The 26,764-nt window shown below is 41.0% G+C and overlaps 1 protein-coding gene across 3 annotated transcripts in view; it reads right to left on the reverse strand.

Annotated features, from left to right (window-relative positions):
* LOC133457978 (lysine-specific demethylase 4A-like) overlaps positions 1-26,764 on the reverse strand; it is a 52,060-nt gene that overhangs the window by 16,632 nt on the left and 8,664 nt on the right. For all 3 annotated transcript variants that reach the window (XM_061737396.1, XM_061737395.1, XM_061737397.1), the window contains 12 exons: positions 23,682-23,731; positions 23,012-23,115; positions 22,626-22,763; positions 19,202-19,425; positions 15,670-15,827; positions 9,744-10,129; positions 7,227-7,326; positions 6,939-7,123; positions 5,345-5,549; positions 3,477-3,553; positions 2,712-2,767; positions 1,663-1,771 (listed from right to left, as the gene is read on the reverse strand). In XM_061737396.1, coding sequence (XP_061593380.1) covers positions 1,663-1,771; positions 2,712-2,767; positions 3,477-3,553; positions 5,345-5,549; positions 6,939-7,123; positions 7,227-7,326; positions 9,744-10,129; positions 15,670-15,827; positions 19,202-19,425; positions 22,626-22,763; positions 23,012-23,115; positions 23,682-23,731 — 1,792 coding nt within the window. The remainder of the gene's footprint in view (positions 1-1,662; positions 1,772-2,711; positions 2,768-3,476; positions 3,554-5,344; positions 5,550-6,938; positions 7,124-7,226; positions 7,327-9,743; positions 10,130-15,669; positions 15,828-19,201; positions 19,426-22,625; positions 22,764-23,011; positions 23,116-23,681; positions 23,732-26,764) is intronic.

The raw sequence follows: 26,764 nt of genomic DNA on the forward strand, positions 1-26,764 counted from the left end.
TCTAAGTTCACAGATCCAAGCTTCCGACGCCCACGCGCTCCCAGCAACCAGATCGGGACACAGCTGCGACTGAACGCTCAGACTGAAACCCCCCTCCCCGCTCCGAGCCCCTGTCAGCTGACCGCGCAGGAATCGGGGACGGACGGCCGGCGTCTCGCCGGCGTGAGCTCTCCCGGGGCCCGGACGGCCGCGCGTCGGCGACCGGCGCAGAGAGGGAAGCACGGCAGGAGAGACCGGTCCCCCGCCGTGCCTAGGAATGCGTGTGAGCCTCCGTTTTGGTCCGGAACCACGGCCCGGCACGAGGCGGCCCCGCCGCTGTCTAATCCGTTTCAGGGGAAGGGACGGCCCAGTCGACAAAACCCTCAGGCACCCAATCCGGATCCCAGGCGAAACGTGAGCCCGGGAACGGCAGATCAGTAGGACTAAGAACGGTTCAGAACTGTGTGAAGTCGGGATCTCTGTTTATCAGTAACTTAAGAACGTTTTCAGAGCTAAATCTGTGTTCAGAGCTGAGATTACATCAGCACCATTATCAGGACTGTTTTCATTAATTTGTAGTCACTACTTTCTGCTAGTCATTCGTGTTTTAAAGCGCTGTTTTCTGCCGTAGTCACGTTTAAAACACCGGGAGTAACATCCGGTCTAGATCTGCACGTGGCTTAAAGAGGGTTTCCGCCATCTTTAAAATATGACCCTCTAAACACTGCAATATTTTAAAACGGTACATGTTCGTGATATCATTTTTATTATTGCTTTGATTTCTTTTTTTCATTCCATGCATTTAACTTTAAGTTTCATTTTTATTGATTGTTGTTTTTCTAGTTGATTGTTTTATAATACTTAAGTTCTGCCATCGGGATTTATTGGGTATCCATTTACATACCCGTACCCGTATGTAAATAAATTCTGATTGATTTTTAATGAGTGGTTGTTGTTATTTCATGCAAGATTTGGTCACAAATTGATTTGTTTAAGCAGAGCCTAGTGTTCGGACATCACGCCTTCATTGTTATTCTGTAAGATATAGTAAGATTTGCTGTTCTGCAGGATAATTCAAATCATGTGAGACTGATTTTCTGCTGTTTTAGTTATCGAATTCCATCGGAGTAAGGCCCGGTGGTGGTGCCCCGAGAATTATCATTTTGATAATACGATTTGATAAATAGTCAACTTTATTAATTATTAATAATTATTAATAATATTCATTAATAGCCTTGGATAACTAATCAGCTTAGCTACCTGAGTTGCACAACACCAGTTTGAATTGCACACTTTCATCAGAAGCTTTGACCCTCCCATCATGTGTGGGTTAATCTGTCATCTGCCAAAATTCAGGGAGGATTTTATACGGGACTATGCAGACCTGGTGGCTAGCATGACTGTGGGCTTTGACCGCTTTTTAATAGTCTACAATTTTAATATCCATGTTTGCTAACTAATCTAAATGTGGCACTCAAAGTGTCCGGTGTTTCATGTGAAGCTTTCCTAACATTTTGTTAACAAGAGTAACTTCACGAGGAACCAATATGAAACCAACTTGCCAGTTTGTCCATCTGCATTCAGTAAATATGCCTTTTAAACTAGGAAACTCCACTCTTTAACAGAGATGTTCCTGTGGGGTTCCCAAGGCAACAGGGTGACATCTCCGTCTAGTGATCTCACCAGTTTAAATCTCTGCAGAGGGATTCCACTTAAATCCACGGGACTTCTCTCAGCGATGTTGACGAAGCGCGCTTCCAGCACGGCCACGGCACACAGCACATGCACCCACCTGCAACAACACAAAAAAAAAAAACGATTTTCCGATTCTAAATCAATTCTCATATTAATTCCTAAAAATCGATTGGGAAAAAAAAAAAATCGATGTCTAAAGATTTATTTATTTATTTATATAAAGAATAACTGGTGCCATGTTTTTGCCTTTAAATATGTTTAAAGGTATGAAAACATTAAAGTTTTCAGTTATAATTGCATAAATTGTCTATACATTACTTTATATACTATCTTGGGGTTATATTTGCATAAAATGCTCAAAACCACATTCGTAATGTGGGAAAAAAAAAAACTAAAACCGATTTCATCCGTCTCTGTTTCCTCCCTGGATCTGTTTGGTAATTCTGCCCCACGATGTTTCTGAAAGCAGTTCTATCAGCATTCTGGGAGCTGATTGGTCCTTACAGCATCATTAGCTGCAATACTTGCTGTTGAATCTCAATATAATACTAGTAGTAATATGTTGCAGAACTACAGTCATATCATTCATGCAACAGCTCAAAAAACACTTTTAATAACACTAACCCAAATCAATATCGGAATCAAATCGAATCAAATCTTGATAATCGATTCTGAATCTTAAGAATCAAATCTAATCTTGACATTTGAATGGATCCCCAGCCCTAGTGGACATCACATCTATGATGCAACGAGGATGTTTGAAGCTCTGTAATCAGAATTATAGTCTACACTGCTCAGATAAGAGACCAGAACGGACAAACTGGGCATCATCTAGTTTCATTAGGAAAGAGAAATACACACATGGGAGTACATTTTTGGATACCCTTTCTCTTTGTACGTCAACCGTTAGAGAGGGAAAAATAAATAAGATCACAGATGAACCAAAACAATAAGATTTAAAAAAGAACAGAATAATTCAATAATACAGAAAAGTCCTTCTTGACCGTTTATACGTCTTAAACAACACGACAACTTACTTGTGGTTGTTAGTTTTCTGCAAGGCTCCGCCCCTCAACCAACACAGGCAGCAGTTCTACAAAAAAAAAAACAACAGTCAGTGGGTCAATAAAGATGCAAAGACTCTCTCTCTCCCTGCATTAATCCCCCTCATTCTAAGTAAGGGTCAATAGTCAGCATATAATCCAGGTCTGGACAGCTCTGCTGGTGACACCATGTCCGTCAGCTCTAAAACCTGCAGGACAGGAGCTTCCCAGGACCAGGGTGGAGACCCGGTCTACGGTATTGGTAGTAATTGTGCCGTTATCTTGGTGGTTTTGAGCAGCCGCTCTTGAACGGTCCAATATGAGCCCTGATGTGAAGCCCCTGCCTTGTTGGGACTGGTTCGGTACCTTCCGTACCAGAGGAAATGGGTGTGGTTTTCAGGGCTGCCAGAGCGTCTGTTCACTCTGAAGCGGGAGAAGTGAAGCATGGCTGAGCTAACGTGGGCGCTGTGGGCTGTGGAGGTGAAACTGCTTTGTTTCCATCCCTGATGTTTCAACCTGAGCAGACCAGTCACACAGCAGCTTCAAGGTATGCAGCCTATTTATGGAATGAGCATCATGAAATGTGATTGGTTGTTTATGGTATGAGGAAGGCCGGTCCCAAGCGCCTCCTGTGGAGCGTTAGCGCCACGCTCCAATCTGAGCGTGTGTCAGTGTTGACCATCAGCAACCAATTTGTCACTTTACTATGTGGGCTGGTCAAATGAATGAGTGAAGCTGATTTCCTAAGTGTGCACTGACCTCGGTCATGGCATTGGCTTTACATCGTGCACACTTCCAGTCCTTGGTCACGCGGGCTGGATTAACCCCGTAACAGCCTGGAAACAAGTGAGGAACACAAAAATACAGCGTGAGAACGAGAGTCAGTGGGAGGTGAGGCTTCATCCACAGCTCTGCCTTCACATCAGCATTTCAACTCTGTCAGAGAAGATCTCAGATCTCAGAAGATGCCGTGCTCGTGGCTGCGCTGCTGCTGCTGGGAAGATGCTGAATGCTCCTGCACATGGACTGAGGCTTCAGTTTGATCAAAAGTAGACTTCAGATACCAAATACAACAGCAGCTTTCATGTTTTACAATGAAAACACACTAATGTGGTCGTAATCCAGATGTTGAGACACTTGGAGCAGCAGCAGTAATTTGTGTGAAGACAGTCTTCATAGTTGAGTCTCTCATCACATGTGTCAATCATGAATTATCAACTATTTCTAATCGGTTCCAGATCAATAAGCTAACTCGAAATGTAAAGAAATCTAACTTTATGATCTTCTGCAACAAAAATAAACCTTATGCAAAAGAAGAAGCTAAAATATTAATTAACGGAACTGAAATCCTTCAAGTATCACACACAAATTTTCTGGGTGTTGTTTTGGATGAAGGTCTAAATTGGAATAATCATATTTATCAAGTTTGCAAAAGATCAATGAAAATGCTTGGAAAAGGTTTGTCCCTTGATCCGTCCCTCTGCTCACTTGACTGTATTATAGTTTCCTATTTCCATATATGAATTACTGCAATATTGTCTGGTCTGCAATGTATCCAACTTTTCTCAACAAATTACTGATAATCCAAAAAGATTCTTAAGAACGATCTCAGTCTGGTAGACACGAACCATCTGCACCTCTTTTTATGAAATATTCACTATTATCCATCATAAACTTGATGAACATGTTTTTCACTCATGCTTGTTTGTGCATAAGTTTATCAATAGAAAACAAGATATTTCTGTTTTCTATTTCTGTTTTTTTGTTTTTCATCTGATATTAATTCATATCCAACTAGACGCAGTGGCGATCTTCATTTACCCTTCTGTCTTACATCTGGTCATCAATTTAATATTACATTTAGATCCAAAACTAATGACTTGAATGTGTCGCTGAAGTCAACATTATCTTTTACCTCCTTCAGAAAGTTAATAAAAAAAACATCTCATTCTGTTTTAACCTTCAATGTCTTTATCTTTAATGTAATCCAGACCTTGTAACCATGTTCTCTTTTACGTTTACAGGACTGTCTCAGAAAATTAGAATATTGTGATAAAGTCCTTTATTTTCTGTAACGCAAAAATGTCATACATTCTAGATTCATTACAAATCAACTGAAATATTACAAGCCTTTTATTATTTTAATATTGCTGATCATGGTTTACAGCTTAAGAAAACTCAAATATCCCATCTCAAAAAAATTTGAATATTCTGGGAATCTTAATCTTAAACTGTAAGCCATAATCAGCTATATTAAAATAATAAAAGGCTTGTAATATCTCAGTTGATTTGTAATGAATCCAGAATGTATGACATTTTTGTTGTTTTTTTTTTTTTTTTTTGTTTTTTTTTTTAAATTGCATTACAGAAAATAAAGAACTTTATCACAATATTCAAATTTTCTGAGACAGTCCTGTATATGTATAATGTTTTTAATTTGTTGTACATTATCTTTATTATTTCATCACAGTTGTTGATGGGAGCTGAACTCTGTACAAGCCCTTCGGCCTTCGTTCCCTCCATGCACTGTTTAAAAAAAATTGTGCTAAATAAATAAATACATGAAAATGAAATAGTCCTGATGCAAACAAGCGTTGTGTTTAGTGTGTTCCAGTGTGAGCACTGACTGGCGTGGACGCGGACGCTGCACTGGCAGCAGCTGATGAGCAGGCTGGTCCCGTCGTCCTCCAGATACGGAGCAGCGAGCTGATCCTCACAGTCGGCGTCGTCCTCCGTGGTGGTGGTGAAACACAGCTCTGGGATCAGGGGCTTGGTCCTCATCTGCCCTCCCGCCAGCATGACGGGGCTGTCCGCGCTGCTGGCACACTCTACCTGCAGGCACCGCACACGCGGAACAAACGCTCACTTTAATTCAGAGAAACATCGGATATCCAGCCGGCCAGCAGCCAGCGGTGTTGGCCACGGTTACATGAGGTTTTATGATTCTGAATTAATTATTCAGAATTAAATAATTCTGAATTAAATTATTTTCCTTCGAGTTTACATGGAAATAGTAATTCCGAATTGAGGTTTACATGGAAAACACGTTTGATCAGCTTTATCTAATTCCTCTACAGGTCTGGGGGTTGGGAAGGTTCTGTTTGGATAGGGGGACGGACGTCTTTACGTATTTACGTCTACCGGAAGAAAACAAACTTACTTGATTAGCAACAACATGGAGGACCACATTATTAGCATCCTTTCTGTTTGCATTTTTATAATAATAAGCTCACAATTTTTATTGTTCCTGCCATCTGTTCTTTTAATTATTTCTATTTATTAAATAAATGGTCTCTATCTTGACCAGCGTTTACTGCTGCTGCATCTTGAAACTTTGTTAGGAAAACCAGCCCAGCGTGGAATATAAGCGTCATGGAGACAGACGGGAGAGGGAACGAGCAGAAAGAAAGACTGGAATTAATTTAAAGAGGAATGAGTGTATACATGATCGCGGAATTATTCTATTCGGATTTAAAATCCGAATAAACCAGCCACTTACTTCAGAATTAAGTTTAATTCTGAATGGCCATTTTCATTTGGAATTAGGTGTTTACATGGTAATTTTTAATAATTTTAAATGGGATTTAATTTTAATTCTGAATTAAAGAGGAATTAAACTTCCCATGTAAATGCACTGATTGTGAGCTTGGATTTTTGCGTGCTGCTACTGCAAGGTTTCAAGCGGTGTGGTTGATATTTTCACACAAGTAGATATAAGAGCTGTATCATTGACCTCAAAAAAGATTTGTTTTTTCATTTCTTTACAATTTCTTCCAAAAGCTACTTCACTCATTTAGTTTTAACTACTGCATTGGAACTGTTATAACTGTTATAACAGTTACAGCTTAAGAAAACTCAAATATCCTACTGTATCTCAAAAAATTTGAATATTCTAGGAATCTTAATCTTAAACTGTAAGCCATGATCAGCAATATTAAAATAATAAAAGGCTTGCAATATCTCAGTTGATTTGTAATGAATCCAGAATGTATGACATTTTTTTTTTTTTTTTAAATTGCATTACAGAAAATAAAGAACTTTATCACAATATTCAAATTTTCTGAGACAGTCCTGTATATGGTATTTTTATATCCATTTAAACCTTTTTTGAATTGAAAAGAAATCTGTTTTTCAGAAAATATAGGCGTCACGTCATTGAGCCTTTAGCAGGGAGGTCTGAATGTGTTAGTTGTGACAGCTCGGTGCTGTGGCGTGGTTTACCTGCTGGTACGTGTGGAAGAGCAGGCAGATGGAGCAGTACGGGGGCTTGCAGCCCATGCGCTGGTTGAACTCCTTCTCCTTCTTAAAGTTGTGAGGCCTGCTCTGCCAGAGATGAACCAGAGACTTGGCCCAGCTCTCCCCTTCTAGACCACACTCCTCCACGGGAGGAAGACCGTCTGGAGCCTCTAACGCACACAAACAGAGAATAAACACTCAGTTAACTGGTTAACTTCAAAAGCATCGAGAGGAGGATCTGGGAGATGAGAGGGGTTGTGTGTTGAGACGAACCCTCGTCACTGATGATATCTTTAATGAGCGGATGGTGGGCCGGTTCCTGTTTCAGATGGCTCTCCAGCTCTCCGTCTCTGGTCACCGCTGCTGCCACGTGCTGCAGAGAAAAACCCTCTCAGCATCAGTATACCCAGTACTCGAGTTGTAAAAAAAAAAAAAAAACAATCAGGGGGGATGGTGGATTTTATCATATGGGGACAGATAATTTGTGCTGATTACAAATAATATAATATATTACAAATAATAGCAGTGACCAAAACACCTGCAGAAATACTGCAGGAATGACATAGCAGCAGTTAAATGCAGCCTTCTGTAAGCTTTAAATATCCACTGGGCTTACATCAAATACATCAAAACACAACAATAAAAAACACTTTTCTGAACTTATCAATATGACTCTGTCCTTCACAGGATAAGTAACATGGATCACTGCAAAAACTCACAATCTTAACAAGAATGTTTGTCTTATTTCTAGTTAAAATGTCTCATTTTAGTAAAAAAATCTCATTACTTAAAACAAGACTCATCACTGGAAAAAACAACAATTTTCACCTGTTTCAAGTAGATTTTCACTTAAAATAAGTAGAAAATCTGCCAGTGGAACAAGATTTTTTTGCTTGTAATAAGAAGATAAAAAAATAAGATTTTACTTATTTCAAGTGAAAATTTACTTGAAACAGGTGAAAATTGTCAAATAAGTTATTTTTCTGGTGTTATTTTTCTGGTGATGACTGTAAATGTTGAAATAGCAGTAAAACCACATTCATTGATGAAATGACATAAGGGATGGAAAGGAGGGATGGCAGTTTTACAGGGGGGATGATTTGGACCGTTTTTATTTCAGGGGGGATGAGCTATCCATCCCCCCTCATCCCCCCTCAACTCCAGTACTGAGTATACGGGATGGAGATGTTAAATGAGCACAGGGAATGATGACCTTGCATTTTGCGCAGGTCTAAAACATGCTCCACAAGGATAACACATCCTGGCACAGATACTAAACGTTGGGGCCGCACCGGGGCCTCCTGTGGGGGAGAGGCTTCTCATCTGGTACATTATTAAGTGTGTAACTCCCCTGTATTGCACCAGTTAGCCATTGTGTCTGTGTCTCTCCTTTGTCTGTTCTTCATTCTCTCTCTGTTCTCTCTTTTCCTGCTCTGTCCAGCTGGTCTCCAGCAGGAGGATCCACCCTTATGATCCAGGTCCTGGTCCAGGTTTCTACCCTCCTAAAGACCCTTTAGGGGCCTGCATATAACACTATTGGATGAATGGGTAGATTTGTTTATATTTATGTAAAGAAATTGCCAGCTAATTATATGTGTATATACGCATGTATATATGGGTGTATGTATATGTATATGTGTGTGTGAATATGTATGTGTATATGTGTGCAGGGCCACCGCAAGGGGTGTGCGAACTGTGCGACCGCACGGGGCCTCACGCTATGGGCCGTTTTTTTTTCCTTCTTTCCCTTATAAATATCAACAGTCACGTTCCATTGCTGACCTAAATGTGTACTAGTCTGTGCATATCAATAAATATATGTGCAATGATGCGCTTGCTGATTGATGTCTGTTGTTCAATACAACTGATCAGACCAAGCGCAGACACAAGCTGCTCTGATCCAGACGGTGGAGTTGGAACAAACTGTCACACAATGTTGAGAGAACGAGACAGATTCAGGAAATTTCCATCAGGGAATGAAAAAAGAAAAAAACTAAAGAAAATGGAAGAGTTTGATGCCTCTCTGAAAGGCTCGTTTGATAAATTTGTTACAAAAATCACCGATCCGACCGGGTCTCAAGCAGCCGCGGGGCCCTGCGTCGAGGCAAGAGATGATGATGAGGCAGGGGAAGGTATGCAATGCTTCATAATGAAACGTGTGTATGTGTTTGTATCCAGTATTTTGCTAATTGAGGAGTTAAAATTGCGCATATAGACACCCGATCCGACCCGAAAAAAAAATAAAAAAAATTTCGAGGCCCCCCCCGGCCATTTCGCACAGGGCCTCGCAAATCTCCCAGACAGCTCTGTATGTGTGTATGTAGATATAGATATAGAGCAGATGGAGTTAATATAGATATAGTATGGTGTAAATAAGTATATTTATATAAATATTCATATGGGTATGTGTGTACAAATATATAGAAATACTCAACTATGTGTGTGTATGTATGTATAGGTAAGTGTTACTAAGTGTACTACTATTATTATTATTAAATTATGAAATTCTTTGTTTTGTTGGGTTTTTCTTGTTGTTTGTTTTGTTTTCTTATCTTCTCTTTTAATTGTTGTCTTTTACATGTACAAAAGTAAAAATCAAATCAAAAGGGGAGTTTTTCTTGCCACTGTTTGGCTTAAGGTTTTTCTCCCACTAGGGGAGTTTTTACCTGCCATTGTTTATGTAATAATTGCTGTTGGGGTTTATGTTCTGGTCTCTGGAAAGATCCTAGAGACAACTTCTGTTGTAATAGACGCTATACAAATAAAATTAAACTCTTCCTGTCCACTCACTTCTTTGCCAACACGTCTGATGTCTTTGTCCTTGTCTCCATCACAGCCCTCTGTCTTTTCCTCCACCTTCAGCAGGACCTCCTCTCCGTAGTCTCCCTTGGCGTAGCTGTGGACGTGCAGGACGTCCGCGGGGCTCAGCGTTCTCTGGAACACCTTGTGTGCTGGACTGCAGCTGCTCTCCACCTGAGGCTCCACGAAGACTCTCTCCTCGGAATTCAGAGGCTCCCCCTTCCTCTCGTCGGGCTCCGGGGGACTCAGGTCTCCGGCTGCCGGGCCGTGCTTGTCTTTCTTTGCGGGGCTTCGTCTGTTCAGCACCCTCTTGTTGCTGGGTTTGGGCTGGGACTTCACGTCCTTCTCCTTCGGTTCCTGCTGGACTCGGACTGCGTCTGAAACAACGAGACATCACTGCAACTACTGACATACAAGCACAAAATTATTACATTATTATTAAATGTAGACAGACATGTCTAGTTCCCATATTCCCATCCTGTCTTAATCATTCAAGGTCTGAGTTTTATCTTTGAACTAGGCCTGTGTTGGATAAAAAAATAAAAAAAATCAATTTTCCAATTCTAAAAAAATAATAATTTTCCAATTCTAAATCGATTCTCATATTAATTCCTTAAAATCGATCTGTATGTTTATAGATCGATTTTTTTTTCATCATTACATTACAACTTTTGGTATTTTTTTTGTTATGCACAAAAAAGGATGTTTTGTTGGACACAAGAATAACTGGTGGGATGTTTTTGCCTTTAAATATGTTTAAAAGTATGAAAACATTAAAGTTTTCAGTTATAATTGCATGAATAGTCTATATTTCATTACTATATATAATGTCTTGGGGTTACATTTGCATTAAATGGTAAAAACCACATTCTCAAAAATTTAAAACTGAAATAGACCGAAAATGGAAAAAATTTAAACGGAATGTGGGAAAAAATAAAAGCGATTTCATCCGTCTCTGTTTGGTAATTCTGCCCCACGATGTTTCTGTTTCAGTTCTATCAGCATTCTGGGAGCTGATTAGTCCTTACAGCATCATTAGCTGCAATACTTGCTGTTTAATCTCAATATAATACTAGTATTAATATGTTGCAGAACTACAGTCATATAATTCATGCAACAGCTCAAAAAACGGTTTTAATAACACTAACCCAAATGGATATCGAAATAGAATTGAATCACATCTTGATAATCAATTCTGAATCTTAATCGGAATCGATTCCTGACATTTGAATGGATCCCCAGCCCCACTTTGAACCATCTCCTTCACCTTCAGTGTTAAAAGCTGGTCATGTTCAACTCTCCTATCCATTTTTTTTATTCCAATCAGAATGATTATTGAGGGAAATAACTAATAATGGATCCAGAATCAGGTATGAACAACTGTGACTAGGACCACTACTGAAAATAGACTTTCTAAGATTAGTGTGACGTGAGTGTGACGCAGACTGTTTGTGCAGCGATGCTGAGATGACTTGTGAGACTCGTGACCAGTTCCCTTCCAGTTTTAACCCGAGTTAAAAGGGACAAAGCACACACAAGAAACCATATCCCATAAGATGTGGCTGCTTCTAACCGGAGGACCACCGAGCAAGCAAAGCCAGAGCCTGAACAACCCTAAAAGTGAATTACAAACTCAAACAACTTTTATTGCAAATGATTTATGCCCAATTTCAGTTGTTGAGAAAAAGGACTTTTATCTGGCACCTTGGAGCTGAGATACGACATCCCAAGTAAAAAAAAAAACGAAAACATTTATTGATAGCAACCAGAGTGCAACTTTAGAAACCTGAGGTGTACCATGTCACGTGTCCCGGTGTCGTTAATGCACACGTGAGCTAATTAACGAAGCCATTGCAATTATAGGATTTAATCGATGGATCAGAGTTGCATCAGGACTGGATGACAGCTGTGTTGTTGGGACCACGTTTCCTGCCCATCAGTGACGGACAACAGCTCAGTGAGGTTTCCAGCAGACTCATCTGCATATTTACACTTGCAGGTATTTGTTTTAAAATGCAACTGGATCTGAACATTTTTTGAATTCATGATAGCTATTTTATTCAAGGTAAGGTTTTTAAAGGCCAGAATGTTCAGAAGTTAACTCACACATTGTACCTTCTTTCCCCTGGGGGAGCTGCACAGTGACCTCTGTGCTCCTGGGAACTCTTGATGATTCTGACCCAGGATTAGCTTCTGTTGTATTCAACATGATATTTAAATTACATTTAAAGGCTGACTGACAGACGGAGGTCTGTGGCAACATGTAAAAGAAGAAACTCCAGACCTTTCCAGTAAAACGCTGCCCTCCAGTGATGGTATGTATGTATGAAGATGACTACGTTAAATGAGTTTTAAGCATTTAAGCTTGTGTATTTATGAAAAACAGCTATGTTTAAAGGTTAGAGCCCTATTTTAGTCTCACCTCATCTAATCAGACCAGTTAGACAAACTCAACCTCAGGCAAACAACATGGACAATATAAAACGTCACCATTGTTTATTGAACATAAGTGAAGCCTCCCCAATTAGTATTGCCCATAATTATTTATTCATCTAAGTATCAGGCATGCAAACAGGTCAGGGGTGAAAAAGGTGAGAAGGATACGAGAGGTGGACCCGCTGGGGGGTCCGGGGTTATACTCCTCCAGAGTTTGTTTTTTTTTGTGGGAAAATGAGTTTCCAAATGCTTATATCTGATTTCTTTTAAGTTTACTCTTGTGGTGGTCACAAGCAAAATTACAAGATTGCGCAAAAATTACACAGTATGAATGTATTAAGTGCAAATGTGTCTTTACATGTTCACATATGTTGCTTAAAGAGACAAGACGGACAACTTCTCATTTTTCTCATCAAAAAGTTGAAGGTTTGAAAAGGTTATTTCTCTTGTAACATTTATTGTTAAAATACACTATGGGCCTGATTTACTAAAGGTTTGCGTGTGTAAAAACTTGTGCAAACTTGACAGCACCCGCAAACCAAAGTGCCAGCTGATCTACTAACAGCGTGCAAAGACGACTGCGTCTCTCAAATGAGCCAAATAGCACACGCAATTCAGTTAGTACTTTTGCCCTGATGAATAATCAATATGGGGCGTAACCGCCAGAAATCCTAAATACTGGGAGGGGAAGATGCAAATTGATCCATTTACCACGCGCAATGAGATTTACCAAGCCTGAAAGTAATTGCGCGTATTGTGATTGCGTCTGTATTTAATACGTTCGAAAGGAAGGTGCTAATCTGCTGCTGCTGTTATTGTGGCAAGGAGGCGACATCCAAAATCAAAGAATACGCAGAGAGAGAGTCTTTATTCTGCTGCATGCTATTTTAAAAATGGTTGCACAAGTTTTATTAAAGGCCACTTTTTCTTTAGTTCTTCGCCTTATATCTTGCCACCTTCTCTTATTGTGCCCCCCTCCACTCGCCCACAAGCAGGCCAAGCCTTTGTGCCAAAACTTTGTATTTTATTGATTACTTATCTTATTGAACGTGAAATCATCCTTCGTAAATTACATTTAATTAAAACCCGTGCTTATTAATCACAAAACACAGGTTAAACATCATGACCAAATCCGCTCCAACCCGCTGTGTCAGGATCAGCGCAGACAGACTGCAGCTTCGCCTGAATTATGGTTCTGCGTTAAATCAACGGCGTAGCCGACGGCATAGGGTCGCGGTGCGGTGTGCGTCGCCGCGTACCCTACGCCGTCGGTTCTGCGTTGGTGTGACGCGGAACCATAAATCAGCCTTTAGTGTGCGCTCTGTGCGCTGTTCTGAACACTTCTCTTCTTTTCTTTCGGCCATATGATGGTCCCGTCTGTCACACATTTACTGTCAGTGTTTGCTATATAATATATAATATTTGCAATATACTGTGGACATCTGAATAAAAACTTAACTCATAAATAGATGAATCAAAGCGCTCTCCAGCTCTGTGTCTGATTGTCTTTTTCTCCTCAGATCATGCCGAGCACCGCCGGGTCACGTAAACCCGACCAATTCAATATTAAAATCAAATTCAGTCCTGTGGCCCGTTTTTCTATTTCGTATTTTTGATCTGTGCCTAAAATTGAAATATGAAAAACCAGACGTTTTTCGTGTTATAATAAAAAACTAATAACAACATAACCAGTCACTTTTTCATGTTTTGGATTTTGATTGGCAATTGAAAATGGAAAGAACGAATGATACACAGATTCATCCAGACTCTCCATGGCGCAAAGTTTGCGCTCGCAAACCCTAAGACGCGCAACACCTCATTTAAATACTGCAGTTTGCACCTGTTATCAATTGCGCACGCAATCTAGTTGATCACCCGCAAACCACGCAACAACAGCACGCGCAAACTTTTTCAGTGCACACGCAATTTAGTACTCTTTATTTAGGATCTTAGTAAATCGGGCCCTATGTGTCAGTTTTAAATACTAATTGTAATCTCACAGTTGTATTATAAAATAAAATGTAAAATATCTGAATAAATTCACAAAAATCCAGCTCTGTTTTAGGCAAGTTATAACCAATCAGCAAATACATTCAGTAAAGTAGCGTAAACATTTTAGAGTCTGTGTGTCTGTGTGTCTATGAAAGAGAAAAGAGAGAGTAAGGACTCCACGATGACATGAACCCCACCAAACTGTTGAAACGCACGAACCGCTTCTTCTTCGTCTCCTTTTATAGCGGATTGCCTGATTAGCTTTCCCCTGACGTCAAGGACGGTGTCCGGAAAGATAAACAAACGACCCTTCAGAACCACAAACACCCCTCTAGCTATGGTTATGGCGGTGAATTGAGAGTTCAGTCCTCTGCTCCGTGCTCCGTGTATAGAACTCCATACCGCTCCACAGCTCCACAGCTCCACGCACCCCCCCCCCCCCCAAAATATTTTCTCATCGGTTCTACACGATTCACGTGGATGACCTATTTTGATATCAAAACGGCGAATTTAGCCGAAAGGTGAGGGATTTGCATGCCTGAAGTAGCCCTTACTCTTGGGTAAAGTTAAGCTTTGCAAAACATTTGAACCAGTTGTGACAGAAATTGTTTTTGACAGCTGCAAAACCAAGTTTGTCTTCTCCATGTTTACTAAAAGGAGCGACCAAAACCCCGGTTACGTCTCAGGGCTCAGACGATCAGATTCTGGAGAAATCACCATGAACCTTAACCTTCACAACTACAGATCAATCACAGACACGGGTCGTGAGAAAGACGACGTTAATACGGCCCCCCATCAGTTCACGCCGTTCAGTGATCGCCTGCCAGTTCACCTCAGCAGAACTTTACAAAGACGACAAACCATTTTAAGTCCAGCTGAAATAAAGCGTAGCTTTACAGACTATGATAAATCGATGTGACTGTCAGGCTGTCGGTAACCTGAGAGAGTTGGGCCTCGCCCAGCAGGCAGTGTGTAATGTGGAAACTTTCACACGCAGACCTGTTCTTATTTCCAAGATCTTTCAGCTAAATTCAAGTTCTAGAAACATCCTACTTGACCGTCATTAAATCTACACTGCAAAAACCTTACCGGGAATATTTGTCTTATTTCTAGTTAAAATGTCTAATTTTTAGTCCAAAAAATCTCATTACACTTAAAAAAAAAAAAGAGTAGAAAAGTAGAAAAATCTCCCAGTGGGACAAGATTTATCTTCTCATTACAAGCAAAATAAATCTTGTTCCACTGGCAAATTTTTCTACTTATTTCAAGTGAAAATCTACTTGAAACAGGTGAAAGTTGTCAAATAAGTTATTTTTCCAGTGATGAGTCTTGTTTTAAGTGTAATGAGATTTTTTTTTACTAAAAATGAGACATTTTAACTATAAAATAAGACAAATATTCTTGTTAAGATTTTGAGTTTTGCAGTGTAACTGCTGCATCCAACCACAGTATGAACATGAACACTCATACTGACTCCGTGTGTCTTTACCCATCATGGCAGTAACTTTGGCCGGAGGCTCCTTGCTCGACAGCTTGGCCTTCTTGGGCGCCACCTCCTCGGCTTCCTTCACCATCAGAGCAGGTTTGGTGTCCTCGGACGTCTTAACGGTGTCATGCTGACGCTTCTTCCCCGTCGGAGCCTTCGGTCTGACACACAAAGACAACAATAATGAGGAACGTGTTGGAAAAGATTCCAGGAACTCATCATGTCTTCAATACTAATGACTGGAAAACCTTCCTCGGTGAAGTTGGAAAGCAGAAATAGACTGCTGCAAGAGTTCTGAATTTACTGTAAAAGCCCTGGTGTTTATGGGTGCAGTAACCTTTACTGGGGACCGGGGCCCAGTTTACAGCTGGGAGAGTGTGAGCTGACACCCGGGTTACACCCAGTTTCCAGGTGTCTGCAGAGCCGACTGTGTTACAGTTCGTTTCCCTGAAGAGGATCGTCACACGTGACCAAAACATCAGGAGTTCTAGAGTTTCTGCGCTCAGCCTCTTAAATTTAGACAGCAACAGGTTTCACATCTGTGTGAATGACATTTACCTCAGCTGCTTGAGGAATCAGCAAGAAGAATCTCTGCACAATGGAAACAGTTCCACCTACTGGAGGAAGCCATTTAAACGTGCCAGTACATAACCTGTATAGGACTGTCTCAGAAAATTAGAATATTGTGATTTTCTGTAATGCAATTACAAAAACAAAAATGTCATACATTCTGGATTCATTACAAATCAACTGAAATATTGCAAGCCTTTTATTATTTTAATATTGCTGATCATGGCTTACAGCTTAAGAAAACTCAAATATCCTATCTCAAAAAATTAGAATATTCTGGGAATCTTAATCTTAAACTGTAAGCCATAATCAGCAATATTAAAATAATAAAAGGCTTGCAATATTTCAGTTGATTTGTAATGAATCCAGAATGTATGACATTTTTTTTTTTTTTTTTTTTTTTAAATTGCATTACAGAAAATAAAGAACTTTATCACAGATCAATATTAAGCTGTCATGTTGCCTAGCAACAAGTTCACAGGACATGGAGGTTCATACGTCACCTCGTGAGTAAACATGCTTTTAGTGGACGCAGTACGTCTGCAGTAGTTAATCAATACGGACCCATTTACTTATCCAACTGGCCTCGCTCTCTCGTACGTTTTGACCGTATAGAAACATAATTCTTGCCATTGTAATAATGAGATGTACCTGCTGGATCTACTGCCCTAACTTTTTAACAACTTGTGCTTTTTATTATTTTACCTATTTTCTTATCATTTTATTTGTTATTTACTGTTTAATTGTGTCCTGCTGCTTTTAATGTTGATGTAAAGCACTTTGAATGACCTTGTGTTGAATTGTGCTGTACCAGGGATCAGCAACCCGTGGCTCTAGAGCTGCATGCGGTTCTTTAGCGCCACCCTAGGGGCTCCTGGAGCATTTTCAAAAATGTTTGACCCTTTTTTTCCTTCTTCTTTCTTTCCCTTTTTTCCCCCTTTTTTCTTCTTTTTTCCTTTTTTTCTGTTTTCCTTTCCAATCTCGATATTTCGACTCTTTTCCTCGAAATTTAGATTTTTTTCTCGACATTTTGACTTTTTTCTCGACATTTCAACTTTTTTTTCTCGAAGTTCATAATGAAAAATAAATCTTCCCCCAGTTCTAACTAATATAGAAACATGCAGCATGTGTTGTCTTCATTCTAAGGCTTGTACAAGACTTTTCATTTTTTGCAGCTCCAGACATATTTGTTTTTTGTTTTTTTGGTCCAATATGGCTCTAAAACATTTTGGGTTGCCGACCCCTGTGCTATACAAATAAACTTGCCTTGCTCAGTACAGGAAGCTGCAGCGCTGCACAAGAGAACAAACACCGCCACCTAGTGGTTGGTTGTGTAACTCCAGGGCAACGCAAACTCATCTGTAGGCTATGTGAGGAGTTGCTACGTAGAACCATAAATCACTATAGGACTGTCACAAAGCTTAAGCAACCGTGCCTTCAGCAGCTTTCCTTTTTTTTTTTTTTCTTAACTACCCAGACGCTGAGTCAGCAACATCTGAGGCAAGTCAGATGTTTTGTTGATGCAGCAATCTGAACTTTCACACATTTAATGTCAACGGCATTAATAGACTGTGGAACACAGCTAAATATGATCTGAGTGATAAAATCTCAATGAGCTGCCTCCGTGTGTGGAGGCGTAGTCCACCTGGGATTAGATTACCAGAGACAGTTTCAAATGTCAACTGTCCACGGGGCTCCACAGTTTTGTTGTCAAGTCACCCTGGATTCACACTGAAAGCACCACAGGCGTCACAGGCGTCCGGCTGACATTCATTGTCTATGAAAGCGCTCTGAGAGGCGTCGGAGGCAACAGAGCATCAATTTGAAGTTGAAAAATCTCAACTTTATTTAAATGAGCAGCGGCGACGCCGAGGCAGCATCCAATCACAGACCGGGATTCCCCAAGCAAGAAGCCTCAATGCAGATTGTACTTTCATGTTCACACAAACGTACACTCATTCACATGCACACATGAGCAGAGCTGTCACTAACACACTTATTTATCAGGAATTAATGTATTTCATCCAGCAAACTGACATTTTTGCTGATTTGACTGCCGTTTTTACCTGAACTAAATGTTTTTACCTGAACTAAATGTTTCTACCTGAACTAAATGTTTTTACCTGAACTAAATGTTTTTACCTGAACTAAATGTATTTACCTGAACTAAATGTTTTTACCTGAACTAAATGTTTCTACCTGAACTAAATGTTTTTACCTGAACTAAATGTTTCTACCTGAACTGCTCATGTGAAACAGTAACTGATGGTCCGAACTATTTTATTTGCTACATTGATCCAAAACAAAATAATAAAAACCGTGCTTATTAATCACAAAACACAGTTTAAACTATGACCAGATCCGCTGGGACCCGGTGTGTCAGTGTTCACCAGACAGACTGCAGCTTCACCGGGACCAATGATGATGGTTGATGTTGATCCAGGACCAACCTGGTTAAGGATCAAACTCTTATCTACGTGGCAATAACGCTGGAACATAAAGAAGATTCCCAAAGTGTGATCCATGGTGAAAGAGGAAACTGAAGATGTGCAGCTCTATATAGATATGTGTAGACTATATGCACTTTGTTCCTCCAGTTCTGCAGCTTTAGCCCCGCCCACTGTAAGCTCCGCCCACTGCAGGTGGACACACTTTAGCAGCAGAGATGCAGGAATCCTGAGAAACAGGAGATTTCTGACACTTTCACTGTGAATCCAGCATAAGACCAACAGTTAACGTTTAAAACTGCAGGTTCAAAAGGAAAAGAATCAGCTAGAAAGACATTAAAATAACGCTGAAACAGTGGGGATCAACAGTTCACGGCGGTTCATTGAAAAGCCGATCATTTAGCTGCAGCAACCAAGAATAGACTAAATGAAATATCTATTTTTTCTATACGTCATCTTTGCTTTGCTCAAGAATTCCTATCCGTAGAAGAACGTGGGTTATGAGTGTGAAGTGAGACCTTCTGTTCTCCTGGACGGGGCTGGCAGGCTTGGCGGACGGATGTGCCTCTTTTGTGCTCTTGACCTCTTCTTTGTGGAGAAACTGAGCGGCCTCCGGCGTGGGCTTGGAGTGGTCGATGGGAGCGTTGTCCTTCCCTGCCTTCCACAGGCCGTACCGCTCCGGCTGGAACTTCCGCACAAACACGTCCATGGATATCTTCACCGTGTCCTGACGGCAAGAGCACTGGAAAGCAAACACGGGTCCAAATTCAAGTAGATGCTTCATCCATTACAGCCGGTTAAAAAAAGACAGAAAAACAAGTGTCTTTTGAACCAAAATGAGAGTTTTTGTTTTGTTTGAGTCCCAGAGGCCTCAACTGGCCTGTGTGTGATCAGATAACTTGGCTAGTTTACCAGTTTGCACTAGATTATGAATGTAAACGCTGCACAGTGGGATTGAAAATGAGCTGGAAGTTGACATTAAAACAAAAATAAAAAAAAACAATCCTCTCATTTCATCATCCATCAGTTTTTGTTGTCCATTTCAGGACCTTGATTCAAGATCTCAGGGGCTATAAATGTGCGTTTCACAGAAATGTGATCTGCGAACTCAATCGCAACATCCTTATTTGCATCCAGCTGTTGAGCTCCAGTCAGCCTTCAAAAACAAGACGTTAGACGGGTTTGCAGCTTTGAAATAGTGTTGTTTCTGTCAGCATGTTTCAGTTTTAGTTTTAGTCTAGTCTTTGGGTCAAGCTATCATTTTAGTTTTTATTAGTTTTAGTCACGTTCATTCTCCTTATTTTAGTTAGAGTTGTCCAGGACCATTTTAGTCTAGTTTTAGTCAAAGATTGTATTTAGCCAAACCCATTTTACAATTCAAACAAGGTTATTATTATATTATTGATCCTTTATAGACTCAAGAATACATTCATTCCAGATACAGAAGACGCTCTAATTTGATACCGTATTTTCGCGACCATTTGGCGCACCGTGTGGAAAGGCGCACCCTCATTTTTGTGTGTCATTTTTAGATTTAAAACATACATATGGCGCACCGACCCAAAAGGCGCAGTCTACAGAGCAGAGCTGCACACACGCGTGCCGCAAAACACGCCGGCCGGAAAACACACACACCCGCTGCAGAACGCACACACATGCAGAACGCACACACAAGCACACAAGCGGTTATTTAAAAAATAGAGAGGGAGCAAAACCTCTGTTTCTGCATTAAAGAGCTCCACTAATTCAGCTGCGCCAGTCCGAATTTCCTCGGTGTCAGTCACTTTCTGCACAACAGTAAATAAACTTTTCATACCCCGTTGTGCGGATCCTCCACCGCGCAGAGCCCGTCTCTCCCCAGCGGGGTGGAGCAGCGCGCGTCACAGCGGCTTTAACCGGGAATGTGACCTGTTCGGACCGGCTGGGACCGAAGCCACCCACCTGTATGGGAGCAGGGGCTCCCGGGGAAAGACCAGCGGCATTTCGGCCGGATCTGCCCCGGGGATGGTGCGCCCTGGCCCAGCAAACCCGCGGCGGGAGCCTGGCGGCTCCTGAGCGCATCCTCTGCATCTTGGTTACCGGAGATCAAACCGACAGATTTGCCTGAAAATCTCGCAGGGTGAAGTTGATCCGACCTGAGACAGACCCCTGAAATCCCTGCTCCTAAAGCGGGTGGGAACCAGGAGAATTTGATCTGATCCCGCTTTGGGAACCTGGAAGTCGGGTTGCAGCAGTGCGCGTCACACGCGCTGCAGAACACAGAACACACACGCACGTGTGCTTATTTAAAAAATAAATCGGGAGCAAAACTTCTATACACCCCCCCTTCCCCCTCAATCACGTCCGCAAACCATGGGTGCTTCACACCCCCCACCTTCCCCCTTTAACGTCTGTGGCTGGTGTCATTCACGTCCGCAGACCACGGGTGCTTCACACACCCCCCCTTCCCCCTTGTCTGTGGATGGTCTCCTTCACGTCCGCAACTCCCCCGGGCTTCACCCAAAGCATAGATATGGCGCACCGTTTCATGAGGCGACCGGCACATTTAAAAAAAAAAAAAAAGGGGCGCCTTATGGTCGCGAAAATACGGTATTTATTTTTACGCATTTCTATGTATCTTTTTCGATGACACATTGGGTTTTCTTTTCCACGTCCATGTAGGAAAGTGTATCCAAAGATGGATCTTCTTTTTCTTCTCCAGCCCCAGAGCAGATCCTTGCGTTTCTCTATGGAACTTTTTTAACTGACGTGAACCTAGAGCTCTGCGTTAACGGCATCAGCCTCTAACCTGCAGCTGCAGTGAATGGGATGGAGGACTAAGGTCAAACCAGAGGAAACTACTGGAAACATGGACATTAAGGATCTTTGTCAGAACATTTCGTCTCGTCTTAATCAACAATTTTTTTTCATTTTGTAATCTACATTTTAGTCTTGTTTTAATTTGTCGACGATATTGCATTATTATTAATATTAAATTATTGTTATCGTCACATGACCAGCATTTTCATTCCGTCTCGTTTTCCTCAGCTGAAAAAAGGTTTGTTGACAACGATATTTAGTCATAATTGTCGTTGACGAAAGCAACTTTAGTTTGAAAGAGCTCTGGATTCATTTGCTGAGGTTCACAGGCTGCTGATGTCTCTGTTACACCAAGTTGTTAGTTAAAGTTAGTTTTCTAATTAGTTGGTCAGTGTAGAGAAAAAAACTAATTCCTCTGTGGCTTAAAATGAAAGTGAACTGACACATTATAAAAGACTTTTTTGCATTTTAGACGACCTAACTTTTGTGTCCATGTGGTTTGTACTTCAAGAGAAATAGTTCCAGCCAGTTCTTTTTTCCACTGAGATGTTTATAATTGAATGTGAAACAAAGATGTAAGTACAATATTAAATACTTTCCCTGCTGTACTTATTTTTTAACTTGTGTGTACTCTTAAATTAAATACTTGTGATTTTTGCAAACCGCGCAAAGTTATGGATAAGCCCTGAATGCAGGCATTGTGACGTAGAATTGTCAAAATTGGTTTAATTCACCGCACAAATTGTGACAGATTACTTTTGTAATACTGTATTTGACCCGGTCTTTGTACGTTTTAACCGTATAGAAACATAATTCTTGCCATTGTAAGAATGAGATGTACCTGCTGGATCTACTGCCCTTACTTTTTAACAACTTGTACTTTTTATTATTTGACCTCTTTTCTTGTCATTTTATTTCATTTTATTTGTCATTTACTGTTTAATTGTGTCTTGCTGCTTTTAATATTGATGTAAAGCACTTTGAATTACCTTGTGTTGAATTGTGCTAATAAACTTGATCTTTTTTTAGGCTCACTTTGGGTGCAACCAAACGATCAGTTATGCATGCGCTACAAGCTTATAAGTTAGGTCCGATGATTCAGGATATGGCTCATTTCTGTTGCCGTTTAAATGTTCTGCATACCAGTGTTGCTCGTTTCCCGTAATCAATCCATCGCTGCGTGGCAAAGTTGGTGGACTCTGCGCAGTTGAAGCCGTGGTTGAAACCAGCGTGATAGCCGAACGGGAAGGTCACGATGAACTGTCCAGCCTCCTGAGTGACCTGAGAAACACAACACATACAAGTGCAACAGGTCAAAGTTGTCTTATACCACGGTCTGTGTGAATACTCCATTCTGATTGGCTGGCGCGTTAGACCCCTAGTGGGAAAGCACAAAACCGAGGCGAGTCTGGCTGAGTAGGTACTCGTGGAAAAGCGGCGTAATAATGCAGCAACTGGCAGGGACAGGAGGGGGCCGGCAGATGCCAGGGCTGTTTCACACTTTCCAGACAAAATAAAAGAGGGCTTACCTTGTCAAAGGGGATCCCGTATTTTTTCAGAATTGAGGGCGAGATTAAAGTCATCTTATGGCGCAAGAAGGCTTCACAGCTCTGAGCGTTCCCTGGAAAAAACCCTGAAACACAGGAAACCATTCAGAGTAAGCGAAGCAGATTGTCTGTCATCGGATTCATGTCACTGAGTGAAACTGTCACATGAAACTAGTCCATTCAAAGCATCAAATAGCTCTATGTTATCTCAGAGCAGGGGTGTCCAAAGTCAGTCCTCCAGGGCGGTGTCCTGCATGTTTGAAATGTTTCCCTGTTTCAGCACATCCTGATACAAGCCACAAGTCCTGTCCAGACCTCGGAGATAAGCTGATGACAACCATTAACTAAAATCAGCTGTGCTGATACAAAGAGACAGCTAAAACCTGCAGGATACTGGATAAAGACCGACTGTGCCCCCCCTCTGTAGATACAACGCAGTAAATAAAACTTCATTTCTCACACTTTACAGTTTTTGCTTATGTTGGGCCGAAGGGCTATTATGACTAAGTGGGTGGGAGAAGAACCTCCCTCAACACATTTGTGGAAGTCGTTGATAGTTAGGCTGAAACGATTCCTCCAATAATTCCATTACAAAAAATGATGGAGGAATTTTCTCTGCCTCGAGGAATCGTTTAATTTAGCCGTCACAAACCTTTGGCGAGCCGTTCCAGCCTCCTCCCGTGCTCTGGTGGGACCATGTACCTGAGGATCAATGACAATGCACATGGATCAATAAGATGCTGATGATTGGGGCTTAAGACAGCACAGTACATTCATTCTGGGGAGTACGCCTCACCACTAACCTGACCTCACATTATTTAGGATTGTTTGTAGGTTGGAAACAAACTGTCCATCCATCCATCCATCCATCCATCATTCATCCATATATCCATCATCCATCCATCCATCCATCATTCATCCATATATCCATCATCCATCCATCCATCCATGCATATATCCATCCATCCATCAATCAATTCATCATCCATCCATATATCCATCAACCATCCATCCATCCATCCATCCATCCATCCATCCTTATATCCATCATCCATCAACCATCCATCCATGCATGCATATATCCATCCATTAATCAATCAATTCATCATCCATCCATCATTCATCCATATATCCATCCATCCATCCATCCATCCATCCATCGATAGCCGAGTTGATAGCTGAAATATCTGCACTGCTAGTGTGTTTATATGGTGTGTATAATAATCCTTATAAGACATTTCTTTGTGCGTGAACGTTTGGGGATGTATTAAAATCCTTAAGATTTATCTTTTTCCATCGCCTGATTACATAGTTGGATAACACAGTCCAAGTCTATGATTCTCAATGTTTAGCAAAATCGCTCAAAGTGTGAGATCAGCCTTAATTGTGAGGTAACCCAGGATGGATATGAAGAACTAGTACTGGTACGGGTGTACGGGTGTACGGGTGTAGCGCTGCCTCAGTGGAGTATGTTAGTATCTTAGGTTGTTCTCCGGGAGGGGGACTCGGATTACCGCAGAGGGACCGGTGGGACATCTACAGCAAGGTGGACTCTAGTGGCGTGCTGTGGTGACGAGTGAGCTGAGGCAAAGCTAAGTCACTCTTTAGGATCTACGGTAGAGGGCTGCATTGGGATTGCAACGCAAATCTGGTGTGAGCAGGTGGTTTGAACTTTGCTGCGGGCGGATAAAAAAAAACACTGCGGGATCGGGACGTAGCCTAGCGACAAGATGGAAATCAATGAGGTGTAAAAGAACCTCTGTGGCAGGGTGCAGGATTGGGGCGTGGTCTGCAGGGGAGAGAGGGAGTGCGGGGGAGTGGCACACAGGTGACGTGGCTGGAACAGCTGACGGTACATAGGTGCATAGACATATATACATAGACGCCGCATCGAATGCCGCCGCCCACTGAAGAGACGTGCCTATAGGTCCGCCATCTTGGTACAGACCACTCGCCACGGCAATGCATTACATCTATGGAGGAGCGGCGTTTCTACACACACAAACGTGATCATAAATGATGTTGTGAAGCTAATTTCACGTGATTTGTTTGTCAAACGTCACACATTACAGACACACATAGATAAAACAAAAAGAAAAGAAAGAAAAGAACCCAGAAAACGTTCAATGTTCAGGTCTTTATTTACTATACAAGTATTTACTATATAATTGTTTCTATTGACATTACTATTATTAATATTATATTAACATATATTATATATATATATATATATATTATATTATCATATTAACATTGAATTATTATTGTTACTATTACATTCTATTATTGTTATATCACTATCATCATTAGATGATTATAATAAATATAATGTATACTATCATATATATACATATGTCTATATATCTATACATCTCTATCTATCTATCTATCTATCTCTATATCTCTATCTATAGTATAATACAAGCCTTTCACAGATTCTAGCTAAAACCCCTGAAAGAGAACGGTTTTGCTACCTCTGGTATTTGAGTGAGGTGACTTTTGCAATGTGGGGAAACACAGACACCACCACTTTCAGTAGGTTGGAATGGTGGTTGTCAATGCCAAACTGTGTGTATAATATATATGTATATATAATATATGTTAATATAATATTAATAATAATAGTAATGGCAATAGAAACAATTATATAGTAAATACTTGTATAGTAAATAAAGACCTGAACATTGAACGTTTTCTGGGTTCTTTTCTTTCTTTTCTTTTTGTTTTATCTATGTGTGTCTGTAATGTGTGACGTTTGACAAACAAATCACGTGAAATTAGCTTCACAACATCATTTATGATCACGTTTGTGTGTGTAGAAACGCCGCTCCTCCATAGATGTAATGCATTGCCGTGGCGAGTGGTCTGTACCAAGATGGCGGACCTATAGGCACGCCCAGCCACAGTGGATGCGGCGTCTATGTCTATGCATAGGTGTGTCTAATCACTCTCTGTGTATTTCAGTAGGTGTGCGGGCCCTGGAGACGAGAGAGGACGGACGCAGAGCGGAGCAGAGGTGCAGCTCTGCGGACGGTGCAGAAGCACAGAACTCTGAGAGAACAAAAAACTAGAAAGAAATAAAAAGATTTCTAACCCAATCCCGGTATCTGCTGTCTTGAGTGACCCCCGTAGCAACGAGAAGTGCTACACCTCAAACAAGGTCTTCATAAAACAAAGACAAAGCAAGTCAGATATTTGGAGAAACTGTGTTTAGTGTCTGTGGAGCATCTTGGAAGAGACGAGGGATTGGAACCAGCAGTCAGTCAGCAGCATTCTCTTCCTCCACAGATATGTAATGGCCAAGTGATTCATTTATTAAATTAATTAGTTTCATTTGTTAACTTTGTTTATTTCATGTTATTTATTAGTGTTATTTGAGCCACTCACAGCTACTCTCGTTGCTATAACCTCAATCACATAATTGATGCGTGTACGAAAGGTGAAATATCTTGTGGATGATGATAATGATGGATTTGCATCTAACTTTGGGTCAGGTGACCTATGAACTGTTAATTATCCATCAAGCTCCACAATGATCATGTTAACATTAAATCAGATAGATTTGTCTGGACATTTCTATTGTGGGATGGGAGAAGAAACTAAATCAATGCATCTCTATTATTATGCGGACATGAATTCTCAGAGTTTTGCGGATGCGGGCGGGAGTGGAACACACACGTTGTGGGTGTGGGCGGTAGTGGTCAGAAATTCAGCGGGAGCGAAATGAAGATCTCC

The sequence above is a fragment of the Cololabis saira genome, chromosome 13 (genome assembly GCF_033807715.1).
Source record: "Cololabis saira isolate AMF1-May2022 chromosome 13, fColSai1.1, whole genome shotgun sequence".
Taxonomy (NCBI): domain Eukaryota; kingdom Metazoa; phylum Chordata; class Actinopteri; order Beloniformes; family Belonidae; genus Cololabis; species Cololabis saira.